General features: G+C 40.5%; 1 protein-coding gene across 1 annotated transcript in view; it reads right to left on the reverse strand.

Moving 5' to 3' along the window:
• LARS2 (leucyl-tRNA synthetase 2, mitochondrial) overlaps window positions 1-13,651 on the reverse strand; it is a 161,736-nt gene that overhangs the window by 70,237 nt on the left and 77,848 nt on the right. The window contains exons 8-9 of the mRNA XM_017521971.2: window positions 8,387-8,494; window positions 5,795-5,954 (exon numbers count right to left, since the gene is read on the reverse strand). Of these exons, the coding sequence (XP_017377460.1) occupies window positions 5,795-5,954; window positions 8,387-8,494 (268 nt within the window). The remainder of the gene's footprint in view (window positions 1-5,794; window positions 5,955-8,386; window positions 8,495-13,651) is intronic.

The following is a 13,651-nucleotide window of genomic DNA, read 5'->3' on the forward strand; positions in this document are numbered from 1 at the left end:
AAGAAGAAGAAGAAGTTGGATCCTTATCTCACACCATATATCCAAATTAACTCCAAATGGATTAAAGATCCAAATGTAAGATCTAAAACTATAAAACTCTTATAAAATAAAATATGTATAAATCTTTGTGGCCTTTTACTAGGCAGTGGCATTTTAGATAGAACACGAAAAAGCAAAAGCAACAAAAGAAAAAATAGATAAAATGAATTCCATCAAAACGAAAAACTTGTGCTTTCAAAGGGCACCATGAAGACATACTCCCAGAATTGGAAAACAACTTAGTAACTTATATATCTGATAAGAGACTAGTATCTAGCATATATTAAAAAACAGTTAAAATAATAAAAAGACAAATTAAAAATTAAGATGAAAATCAATTTTTAAAAAGGGGCAAGAGAACCAAATAGACATTTCCCCAAAGAAGACATATAAATGGCCAATAAACACATGAGAAGATGCCCGACAATGTTAGCCATCAGGGAAATGCAAATTAAAACTACACTATGGTATCACATCATACCCACTAGGTTGACCATAATGAAAATGAGCACAGACAATAAGAAGTGTTGGTAGCAATGTGGAGAAATGGGAACGCTCATACACTGCTGGTGGGAATGTAAAATGGTGAAGCAGCTTTGGAAAATAGTCTGGCAGTTCCTTAAACTTCATGGCCCAGCAATTCTACCCCTAGGTATATTGCCAAAGAAATAACAACATACATCCACATAAAACTCTTTATTAATGTTGGTAGAAGCATTATTCATATTAATAGTAAAAACCCAAATGTCAATCAGTTAATAAAAATGGACAAACAAAATGTGTAATACGATGTGTCATACATTGTGTGTAATACAATGAAGTATTACTTGGAAATAAAAAGGAGAGAAAACATATGCCAAGTGAAAGGAGCAGGACAATAAGAAGACAAATGTTGTATTTGGTTCTATTTACAAGAAATGTCCAGAATAGGCAGATCTACAGAGACAGATAGTAGATTAGTGATTGCCTAGGGCTGGAGATTACACAAGAATCAGGGAGGGGTGACTGCCAGAGGGTCTGAGATTTCTTTTTGGGATGATGAGAATGTTCTAAAATTGACTGTGGGGATGGTTGCATGAATTTGTAAATATATTAAAAACCATGGAATTGTATATGTTAAATGGGTTATTGTATGGTATGCTCAGTTGTTATAGAAGAAAGTAATATGAAAAAAAAAAGTAGTATACAGTATGAAAGAGTTGAACTGTTTTTCATTCCACATTAAAGTTATATTATACCAGTTTTTCAGTTAGGACAAAAATTGATCTTTGAACTTAAATATTAGCAGGTTTGCAATGAACGGATAGTAGCAGCTTGCATGCTATACCCAGTCAAAATCTATTTCCTAGAAACAACTCAATTAAAATCAAAACTTCCTGAATAGGTCTCCTGTGTTCTCCATATTTCTGGTGTTTCCTTTGTAATTACTAATGTGTTTAATAATCATAAAAAAAATTAGGCCGGGCGCGGTGGCTCAAGCCTGTAATCCCAGCACTTTGGGAGGCCGAGGCGGGCGGATCACGAGGTCAAGAGATCGAGACCATCCTGGCCAACATGGTGAAACCCCGTCTCTACTAAAAATACAAAAATTAGCTGGGCGCCGTGGCGTGCACCTGTAGTCCCAGCTACTCGGGAGGCTGAGGCAGGAGAATTGCTTGAAACCGGGAGTCGGAGGTTGCAGTGAGCCGAGATTGTGCCACTGCACTCCTGCCTAGCGCCTGGCAACAGAATGAGACTCTGTCTCAAAAAATAAATAAATAAATAAATAAATAAATAAATAAACAAAAGAAAATTCACTCCTGAGCTAGTGATGTGATGCAGGGATCCCAGAAAGTGAAATCTAAAGAAACTGAAGCATTTCACATAGTCGTCAGGTAACAGCAAAACACTTTAGTAATTACAAAGGAAACATTCCAGACAAAAAGGTGTCTGTCCCTTGCTCTCAGGGCACCCACTGCAAAGAAGGCAGGGGTCTCACACCCTCTGGAAAAACAAATTACTTTTATTCAGTGTTCACCAAGGCAGCAGTCCATATAACTAGTTTCTAGGGATACTCCATGGAAGCAGGGCTCCGTGGTCAACTGAGTGTGGCAAGTGTTGACTATGACTTCCTCTCTCAGACAGTCCCAGGGCACATTAGCACAGTAAAGGTTCTGAGAAGTCCAAAGCAAAGATGCCTGTTTATTTTTGTTTATTCCAGATTTGTTGAGCACAGAAGCTTTTCCCTTCACATAACATTGAAGAATGCTACTTGAAACAGTTTGATGGAAAACCAAACCATTACCCCAGAATTACAGATCTGCTCTCACCCTTTGTTCCCACTGCATACCAATACCATGGAGACAGAAGCAAAACAATAGTGAGCAATTAATTATTATTTAATGTCTGGGGCTTCAAAGGAGGCTCTTCCTCTCTAATGTGCCTGCAATGTGTCAATAACAATACAGTTCCAAATTGTCCTTTAGAGAGACCTCATCTGCCCTTTTAGCAAAAAATATATTGTGTAGATAGTTGGTGACTCAGAGCTGAAATGTGTGGTTCCAAAGCCCCAGGGTTTGAATATTTTAATATTAGTAATGGAAGAAAAGATTTCAGGAAAAGACAGAACAGCTTCTAGAACTCTGATGATATTTCCCCGTTGATGCCTTTTATGGTTTCTAGTTCCTATCAAGTCAGAGCTTACATAACATGACTTAAGTCAGATGTGGTCAGCTGAGAAAAGCAGGCAACGTCAATGATTATGGAAATAAACTAAATTTCAAGAGCTCTAGGGGAGCACCTTGCTTTTTCTCCTCTCTCAAAGGAATCTGTGCCAAATTAAGGATGCTAAGCAAAAACAGTACATTTAGTCAATAACATCAGCAACCCAGGTGGCCAGGCTAGAAATCAAGGAATCATCCGGGGATCCTCCACCCTCGCAACCTTCCATAGACTTTTCAGGCCTGTTCCCTCCCTCCATCCTGACTCCTGCTGTTCTGGGGACTCTGCCAGCTCTTTCCACAATTAATGAGGTCAGCCCGCCTGCCACTCTAGCATTGTCCTGTCCACATGTGTCATACTCTCCTCCTCAGAGCCCCTCAGGGCTCCTTCTCCACCCACAAGGTCCTCCAACACCACCTTGGCTGACAGCCCCATTACGTACTCTGCCAAGAAAGCTAAACTTACAAAGGTTATGTGACCTTCCTTAAGTCATATGGATGGATCTAGGACCAGAATCTTGGTCATCTTGGGCCAAATCAGGAGTTGGTATGTAGAAATAAACTTAGCAACAGCAGGAGCTCATGTTTGAGAACTGAAATTCCTGCAAGTGGTAAGTGTAGCACACAACTGTGTGCTCCCATGACCCTCCGGGGTCACTGCTTTCACACAAATCATCCTTAAAATCTGACATTTGACAAAAAAAATGAGGTGGTAAGCAATGGTAAATGACAGCAGTGATACAGAATCCTGGTTTAAAATGTAACCCTAAAGGCCAGAAGAGGCATAAATCATACATCCCTAGGGTAATCTGAATTCACCTTTTGGGAACACTGTGTTACACTCAATGCACTGTACTGGCCTTCTGTGACTATGACGTCAAAATCCAGGGACTTGATGTGCAAATTAATCTGGAGATTTTGAATACACTGACATCTGCAAAAAGAGTATTTCTACTCTGAAAATTAGAATTGGAAAAATTTACTGCCAAGTGTAATGTTTCCATTTGGAATAATTTCAGAGGTTATTAAAAAGAAGAGAGAAAGTAACTAATGAGCCCTTCAAATGGAACATTACACTTGGCACTAAATTTGCCAAAATGAAATAACCGGGTCAGATCAGGTATGTCGATATCCATGTGGTCATGAAAACAGTGCTGTTTGCATGTACTAAAATAATGTATCAATTTCTTACACATGAAATGAATTTATACAGTGCCTTTCATCTCAGGAAATCTATCTTCTATAACTTATTAGCTCATTAGCAAATTATAGCTCCCCTACTAATATTGTCTTATTTTCATTTGTGTCCCCAAATTAGCCATAACAGAAAATGTAAGGGCTAGAGATGTTTACATGTTTTAGTTTTTCCATTTTAGATGTTATTCAGCCACCATCGCCCTCAAGGAATATCAAATTGCTCATGAGAGTAAAAACTATGAGATATCCCTTTAAACTAAACAGTTGAAAAGTATCCAGTTTTTCTTTTGAGTAAGTAGAGAAAATAAACCTGAGAGAAATAGCTATATTGAGCTTTATAAGCACACGTCGAAATTATAACTCAAAAGACTCTTTTCTCTATTTCGATGCATATGGCAAAGAGATGAAACTGAGAGGTGACATCTGCCTTATGTGGGGTGAGTGGCATATGCATCTGGCTGTCTTCTGTTCTACCTCCCAGGGGCATTCAGTTAAGACTGGAATGGCTCATCTCTGTCCCACCAAGAGTGCATGCAGCAGGCTCTTTAGAAAGTGCTCACTGATTTGAATCCGGCTTTAATGGTCTAAGTAAACAATTAAAGTTTTAAGGAGAGAGAAATTGGGATGATATTGTCTATCTCTCCAACCTAGTATTAGGAAATGTTTCATTCTGGTTATTTCAAAGATGGCAACTTAATATCATCACCCAAACATTTTTTTAGTCAAATGCTATTTCAGACCCCAATAATTCAGATTGCCTACTTTGGGTTGAAGTTTATAGTTCATGAAAGAGAAAAGGGATGAGATTTTTGTGGAAATATTTAAATCACCTCAGAGACTTATTCCTAATGTTGAATGGACTTCCTTTCACCTGCCCAGGCTCCATATCCCCTTCTCTGGTAAGAGCCTTCAAGTTTGTTTTGGAAAGCTCCCCCTCACTCCCTGGTGACAATCTTTGTGGTCCACCAAGGAAGGTGCCAGGCCTCCCTTTGCCAAGAAAGAGGCTCAGGGCTCTAGTCACACCAATCAAATACCTTTTCCTGCAAGAGGAGTCTTGAATCAAGAGCTTCAGGCACTGAAGGCAGGGTTGGGTTTGAGCAGAACTAGTTTGACAGCAGCATTCAAGGGACTGTGTGTGAGTTCCTGCTCCCTGAACTCTCAGGGCTGCACTGTCCAGCTCCTCTTTCAGACTGGCTCTTCAGCTATTCCTCTAGCAATGGCCTTTCCCACAGCCTTCTAACGTGTTCTCCTTTTTCTCTGGGTTAGAGATGGATTCTGTTGCTTGCAACCACAGAATCTTCAAACCTTCACGATCAAGTACAACCTGATATGCCGATTCCAGGTCAGCTTGATCCAAGCATAAAGCAGGTATGTTTAAAATCTGTATGGAGCAGGACACTGCTCAGGTGAACCACATAAATTCTTTACAACAATAAAATTAAGTTGAGGTTTTCTCTCATTCTTACTGGCTTCCCTCTGGTCTGACAATGTAGTTTTATTTGATGGTGAAATTACAAATTAGGAGAAGATTCTATTCCTAATAGATTCCTACATCTTCTCCTAATTTATAATTAGAAGAAAAGAACTTTAGATTACATTGAAAGGGAGAGAGCTGAGCTCTCAACTGGAAGCTCAAGACACAGACAAACTAGTAACTCATGGAGAAATCACGGGTAATCAAAATATTTTGAGCTTTTTTTTTTTATCCTCATGTTTCAAAATAAAAACATAAAAAAGAAGGCTAAGGCAAAGAACAGCCTACACGAGATGATATACAGGAAAAGACCATGAACTCTGGGAGGCGCCATCCAAATGCAAGGCGGCAATCCTACCAGCTGAGCCGGAACTTGCCAACTCACCTTTGCCGGGGACAAGGGCCGTCCTCAAGGCTTCCTTCAGAGAGCTGTGCCCGTGTAGTAGTCTGTGGCTGGGCAAGATGGCCACATGGGAGGTGCCATAAATGGCTTCAGGGGTGGCTGTATAGGCAGTCATCTTTTCTCCCGTGACTTGCCCATGAACCTGGTGGTAGGAAAGAAGAATGACGTCAGCCGGGTGCGGTGGCTCATGTCTGTAATCCCAGAACTTTGGGAGGTCAAGGTGGGTGGATCACGAAGTCAGGAGTTTGAGACCAGCCTGGCCAACATGGCAATACCTGTCTCTACTAAAAATACGAAAATTAGCTAGGTGAGGTGGCATGTGCCTGTAGTCCCAGCTACTCGAGAGGCTGAGGCAGGAGAGTCGCTTGAACCTAGGAGGCAGAGGTTGCAGTGAGCTGAGACCACGCCATTGCACCCCAGCCTGGGTGACAGAGTGACACTTCGTCTCAAAAAAAAAAAAAAAAGTGATGTCATTCCTCAGTCCTCCCTTTGGGTTGCGTTGCTCCCTAACTACATTCCCTTCCCTTCCCCTTCCCTCATTCCCCAACAGTGACCACAGCTCTGACCACTGGACCGGGGTATGGGGACTCAGATGGTGCCTGGCAAAAGCTGAGAAGAGGATCACAGTGTCCCTTTCAGAAACACCCCCTACCACTTGCCCCACACCAGGCATGCAGGCATTCCCAACTTGAAGGCAGTCAACAAAGAATGCTCAGAAAGATACTCTCCTGGTTTTCCTGGCTCCTTTGTTCACAAATCAAAAATAACTATTAGTGCTACGTTGTTTGTGTTCTGAGAAAGAAGCTGTATTTTCTTCAAGGATTTAAGGATATATAAAAAAAAAGGCAGCTACTTTTCTAAGAAGAAAAACAGGTGCCAAGCTTATTAGTGTTTTGAAGAGAGAAAGGATGGCCTGAGCTGAGTTCATGACTATGAGTCCCTAGAGCTAGTTAAAATGCCTTTTAAGGAAGAGGCACACAGCCATCCACTGAAGGCCAATTAATGTGACTGACATGGAGGACACAGAGTGGATAGGTGCTACTTCCTTCCTGCATTTATTTAAACATATTGACAGAGTGCCAATGATGAGCTAAAAGACAGTCTACCACATGGCCTAAGTGCCAATTAAGTGTCACCTATGGAGCCAGAATTGGGGACACAGAGGCATACATGTGGCCTGTCCTAAAGAACTGAGATGCTTCCTTCCCTGAGACAGTGTGTTGCCCCGTCTCATTTTCAGGTGGGTCCAGGAATGGAAATAAAAACATGTTCATAGTAAAATGCTGGGCAAAGAAGGAAGTGCAGAGGACATTCCACACACAGTAGCCGGCAGGCTCAGAGACCCACATCCTGAACGCTAGCTAAGGAGCAAAGGCCTTGGACATGAGGACCAGACTCAGGTCAATGCAAAGGCCATGAAAGAGATGGCCCTGCAGATTTAAACAAAAGTCACGGCAGGACTGAATTTCAGAACTCTCGCCAATTTCTCAGGAAACCAGGAAGAGGAAAAGCTCAGTCCAGCATTTCTTATTGAAATGTTTCCAAAGTACACACTCCCTTACGGGGGGCTTTCCATGTTTGCAGTTGGAATAAGTTGGATCACTTTTGTGAGGAGGCTGCACGGGGAATTATGAGCTCAGTGGCAAGCGGCAGGCGCTTGCAGACACCAGGTATGGTTGTCAGCAGGGAAGAGTCTAGGAAGTCAGGCCAACTTTGTCTCAGCTGCTGCTTCTAAAGGTTTTGATGGGCACAAAGGTGAGGGCAGGTTTGGCGCTAAATGAACAGAGCAGAAAAGTCTTGATGACAGAAGGAGAAGTCAGAAGGATAAGAAAAAGCACACCCAGGTAAAAAAACAGCGATAGAACAATTCTGTAGTCAGCAGAGAAAAACAGAGAAGTTCTAGAGTAGGTGGGCCTTATACTGTGACCTTTCAGCAGTATTTCCGCAGAAGTTTCAAACACAATCCCTAAGCTATACGTCTCTCTAGTTTTGAAATGGTGTTATAGGTACCGTCTGCTTCCTTGGCTTTTAATCTGCTTTATGACGTGCACCCCTTTGAAAATACAAAGAGAGTAATGGACGCATTACTCAGGAAAATGACCACACAAACATTTTGCACATAAAATCTCAGGGAGTTCATGGACCCCTGAAGATCCTCTGCCTGTGCTGTCCAGTATGGTAGCCAGTAGCAATTTTCTCCCGTGACTTGCCCATGTAGCAATTTGTGACTATGAATCATAGCACTTGAAATACAGCTAGAATGAACTATAAATGTAGAATACAGTAGATTTCAAAGACTGTACTACAACGTAAACTCTTTAATAAATCATTTCTTACTGAGCCCATCTTGAAATGGAAACATTTTGGTTACGATGGGTTAAATAAAACATGTTATTAAAATTCATTTCACCTGTTCTTTGCAATTTTTAAAAATGTGGCTACTAGAAAATTTTAAATTGTGCATGTTTAGACTGTGCTGTGGTGCAGTCCCAAATTGCTGGTTTACTCAATGAGTCCCAAATGTAGAAGAAGACTTGTGAGCATGAATTGCTGGAGCTGCTATCACTTGCTCACCTTTAATGTGAAGTCCAGGTGGCAGCCCACACAGTCCCCAATCCAGTGGGCTTGCATGCCTTTTATTCCATACCATTCCGGAAGATCTGCCAACGCATCCTGCATGGCCTGTGCAAATGAAAGGAGAACAAAGAAGTACACGCACAAGGCTTATTTAAGAAAAAGCAAATGATTTGCGGCTTGTTAAGGTAGGAAAAGCAGAGACACTAAAGGAGGTTCAGGATTTGGCTCTCTCCTTGGTCACTAAGTCAGAGGAAGCCAGGAAAGGTTGGAAACAGATGCATTCATTATGACTCAGTTCAGTGAGATGGGTCTGACCAATTTTGCTGTCCCAAGTGAGTCAAGGTTTCATGGAAAGAAGAAAATTAACAAAGAAAGATCCTACTTCACATCTTTGGCAAGTGTGTTTAGTGCATTTTCTCCCATAGTCTAGGAACTAAAAAAATTAAGTTCAAGTTTATGAATTTTGAAACTCTAAGCCATTCATGAGTGTTCTACAATCAAACATTATCATATATAGGACATTATAAATTATATCTTTGCATTTAAAAATATTAATTTGATAAACATATAAAGGAAATATGACATTAATTTGGGTAAACATTTGCCATTAGAAAATGGCATATATTGATTTTCAACTTTGTCTACTTTTAATCTTAAATTCCTTTAAAATGGAGGTCTTTATATAAATTATTTCTATGGCCTTAAGCACATGCCAGCCCTTATTCGAGATGTGCCCCTTCAACAGATGGATTTAAAAGTCAATCATAATTTGTAATGTGAAGATCCCAATTTCAAATTCCTTTATATGATGGTTAATAGAGGCAATATAACAATGCTTTATTTGTTTGGTGTTTTACATCCATAAAGTACTTTCATGTATATTTCTTCTCACACACTCTTGTATGGTAGCTCAGATGAATAAACTTCTGTTACAACAGGTTATGTGGCCCACGCAAGGTCGCAGGAATTGATAAGCCAGGACTAGAACCTAGATTTACTAACAGTGTTCTTTCTGCAACAGCACAAAGATTCTTATGTTAATGTGTGACAAAAACAACAACGGCAGGCTGGCGCGGTGGCTCACGCCTGTAACCCCAGCACTTTGGGAGGCTGAGGAAGGCAGATCTCTTGAGGTCAAGTGTTCGAGACCTGCCTGGCCAACATGGTGAAACCCATCTCTACTAAAAATACAAAAATTAGCCAGGCGTGGTGGTGTGTGCCTCTAGTCCCAGTTACTTGGGAGGCTGAGGCAGGAGAATTGCTTGAACCCCAGAGGCAGAGGTTGCAGCGAGCCAAGATTATACCACTGTACTGCAGCCTGGGTGACACAGTGAGACTCCGTCTCAAACAACAAAAACAAAAAAAAACACACATACCCAGAGCATTTTCCATACTTACCATCTATCTATGCAAACTATTGCTTTAAAATAATTCAACAGGCTATATCATTGTTTTATGTGATCATCCATATTTCATTTTACAATAAAAACATAAAGCAACAACAACAACAAAAACATACTGCTGAGTTTGGTATTGTGTAGGTTGCAATTCGTAATCCCACAGTGCTCCTGATCTGAATTCAGAGAGTATGGCATAGGGAAATGTTGGCCTGTGATCTCTATGGCTCAACTGCAAACTCTAATTTTTCTTTATATTCCACAGAGGGCCCGGCCCAGAGCCTAGAACCGTGCCTTATCCTGGGCAAATGTTCATTAAATTACCATTTAATTCCCTGTGCTCAAGGGAGAGAATTAGAGGGCAGTACTACAGAAGCCAATCCCCAGGCATCTGGAAAGGGAAGTAATAACCTTTGTAGAATACTTCCTAAGTACCAGGCACTTTTGTGTATGTTGCCTCATTTAATCTTCACATCAACAGCACAAGTCAAGTAGTAATACTCCACGTCCCCAACGAGAAAACAAGTCTCAGAAATTTTTCCTAAGTCATTCTACAAGAATGGGATGGAGCAGTGGAAGCAGCACTTGAAGCAAGATGCAGCTAACCCCTAAGTCCATATTCAGTCTGATACTCTGCTATGCAATTACTACTGTATAACAAGAGTACTTAAATTCAGCTTTCCCATATCTGTATTTCAGATAATTTCAGCTTGTCACACTCTAACTAAAAGGCATGCATTAGAGATCCATCACCCTGGTCATAGAGCCACAGGGCTGAGGTTATCATCAAAATCCCTTCTCTTTATAGATGAGGACACACAGGCCCAGAGAGCAATCTGCCTACCATCACTTAGCCAATTGGAGGCAGGCCTAAGACCACTGTACTCAGGTCTCTTAGTTCATCACTCAGCCCTCATTCAACCAGAGTATACCTTCCTGAGGAGAACTATAGGATAGGTGAGTGGCAGGGCTCCACCACCAACTATGGAAGCTTGAAAGGGGACAAACTTGTCACCATATCCAACTCCCTACCCCGGTGATGCTAAGGAGTATAACCAATCATAGGCTCAGTACAGTTTCAGAACACTGTGGGGTGACACAGAAGCACAGGATAACTGCCTTCAATGCCACACCAGATTGAGAAGCTGGAGATGGTGGTACCAGTGGCAGCAATGGCTTAATCAGACCATTTTTGGGAAAAGATTGTGACTGTGCCTTTGTTCTACCCTAATTTCTGCCTGGGCTTGGATCTCTGGCTTTCTCATTCAACTGTGAGTAAACTGATTCTCTTCTGATCAATTCCTCTTTGGCTTAAGTTAATCACAGTTAACTTTATGTTGTTTGTAACCAAGTTTCCTAACTAACATCAATGGATTATAAAAGTTTCAATATGCTGAAAAAAGTTTCAATATACTATATATCTATATATAGTATATTGATATATATTGATATATATATATATTGATATATACAATATATATATCTATATATAGTATATACAATATACTATATATCTATAGTAGCTGATTCTGTAATGCCTCAACGTCATTGTAGCAAAAGTAGAAAATCTTGAATATATTACATACTAATATAATGTTAATAAACCATTAATTAATCTTCTGATAAAATTAAGTACTCTAGAATGCTTTTCAATTTTTAGAGCAATTTAGGGGGTCTTAAATGTCAACCAGCATGCAAGTATATTATAAACTTTGAAAATGACCGATAGCTTTTCCTCTCCAAAGACCAACGAGGCTCCATTTAACTTTCAACCAAACCCATATGTGGTCTAATGGGATCTGATGTCTCTTGATCATATAAAAATCCACATTACATGATCTGAAAATTGGCTCGATCTCCCTGACTGGGTCTAATTCTGGTAGCACTTTACCACCCTTCGTTTACCAGCGTTGCTGAACCACTAGCGTATTAGCTCTCTCATTGTACTTTTTCTTCTAGATTGAATCGTCAAGGCTGGGAAACTTCTTACTGAGGAAACTTACTTAAAATATTCAGATCTTGATGAGGATGAAAGATTCAAATAGGATGAAATGTGAATGTTTTCATATGCTAATTCTGGAAAAATGCCTGCTTAAAACCTATGAATATTTTTAAAAACCAAAAGAAATTTTTTAAATTAACTAAATGAAATCAACATCTCGAACAACTCTGCAAGCTCTTTTCAGTCCCCACTGTATAACAAACATTATTCACGACTGTTACTGATGAACAGGACTTCAGAAAGCACCTTGTCCAACAGCTGCTGATAACCCTGGGCTGGCCCAGACCAAGGCTCTGCCAGAATAAGAATGACATGAGCAGTGCTACAGTTGTTTATTTTTTAATTTTTTTTTTGAATTGAGACGGAGTTTCGCTCTTGTTACCCAGGCTGGAGTGCAATGGCGCGATCCTGGCTCACTGCAACCTCTGCCCCGTGGGTTCAAGCAATTCTCCTGCCTCAGCCTCCCCAGTAGTTGGGACTACAAGCATTCATCACCATGTCCAGGTAATTTTTGTATTTTTAGTAGAGATGGGGTTTCACCATGTTGACCAGGAAGGTCTCGATCTCTTGACCTCGTGATCCACCTGCCTCGGCCTCCCAAAGTGCTGGGATTATAGGCGTGAGCCACCACGCCCAGCCCAGTTGTTTAATTTAAAGAGCTGTTTTTGTTTGTTTGGGTTTTTGTGTAGTTTATAGTCTTCTTCTTTTTTTTTTTTTAAAGTGTTCAGTGATAGTAGATAGTATGCATCTCATTTCATGTCTTTACATCTGGCAAACAGGATTGAAATGTGTGTCTTTTCCCTACACTGGCCAATCTTAATTTATAGAAATCCCACTGGCTCACAGGATCCAAAAACCTGGGAAAAATAGCAGGTTTTTAGACTCTTTTTTAAAGTGCTATGAAATCCTTTGCAAATCAAATCTGAGGGAACCCAATATGTAAAAGTTGAAAGAAATGCCCTTTCTATCCTCTAATCCCTTAATTCCTCCCTATCGACTCTCAAGGCTTTGAAACACTTTGGAAATCATTAACTTATTCAATGCCTCTCATTTAAAAAAATTTTTAAATGGGGTTCTGAGAGGTTATGTGATTTCCCTAAACTCAATAAGTCAGCAGCAGAGCCAAGATAATGAATTATCCAGATCTTCTGATTATAAAGGTTCCCTGTGGTTGCTATTTGGCCTATACAGAAGTGCTGCGGTTTGCAAAGGGGCCTTAAATCTGTTTTTCCTAGAATGTGTCTGAAAAGACAGCCACTGTCACTTTGTAGGCACACCATCTGAACAAAGATGTTTGAAAAAACTGAAACAGAACTAGGCATTCATAAGTCAAGATGAGCCAGTGTTTAAGAACATGCACAAAAAAAGGGGAGGGGGGACTGAAATAACATCCAACTAAAAAGGTTTTCGTAATACAAAATATAATCAGGAATAAGAAAGAGAAAGATTTAAAAGCTGGGGATAAAAAGAGGATTAAATACAACATGGCTAATATGACTTTCTCTTCAAAGAAGCAGAAATAATGCTAGGACTAAATCCTAACATTATGCTAGGAATAAATAAATGCTAGGAATAAATCCTAACTTCTCAAGAGAGAAAGTTAAGCTGACGCATTAAGAACAAGGTGCAACATGACCACAAATGAGAATTCTAGAAAGCCGGGCTGTAATCCCAGCACTTTGGGAGGCCGAGGTGGGCGGATCATGAGGTCAGGAGATGAGACCATCCTGGCTAACATGGTGAAACCCCATCTCTACTAAAAATACAAAAAATTAAGGCGGGTGTGGTGGTGTGCGCCTGTAGTCCCAGCTACTCGGGAGGCTGAGGCAGGAGAATTGCTTGAATCCGGGAGGCGGAGGTTGT

This window comes from Cebus imitator, unplaced genomic scaffold (assembly GCF_001604975.1).
Source record: "Cebus imitator isolate Cc_AM_T3 unplaced genomic scaffold, Cebus_imitator-1.0 Scaffold0, whole genome shotgun sequence".
NCBI lineage: Eukaryota > Metazoa > Chordata > Mammalia > Primates > Cebidae > Cebus > Cebus imitator.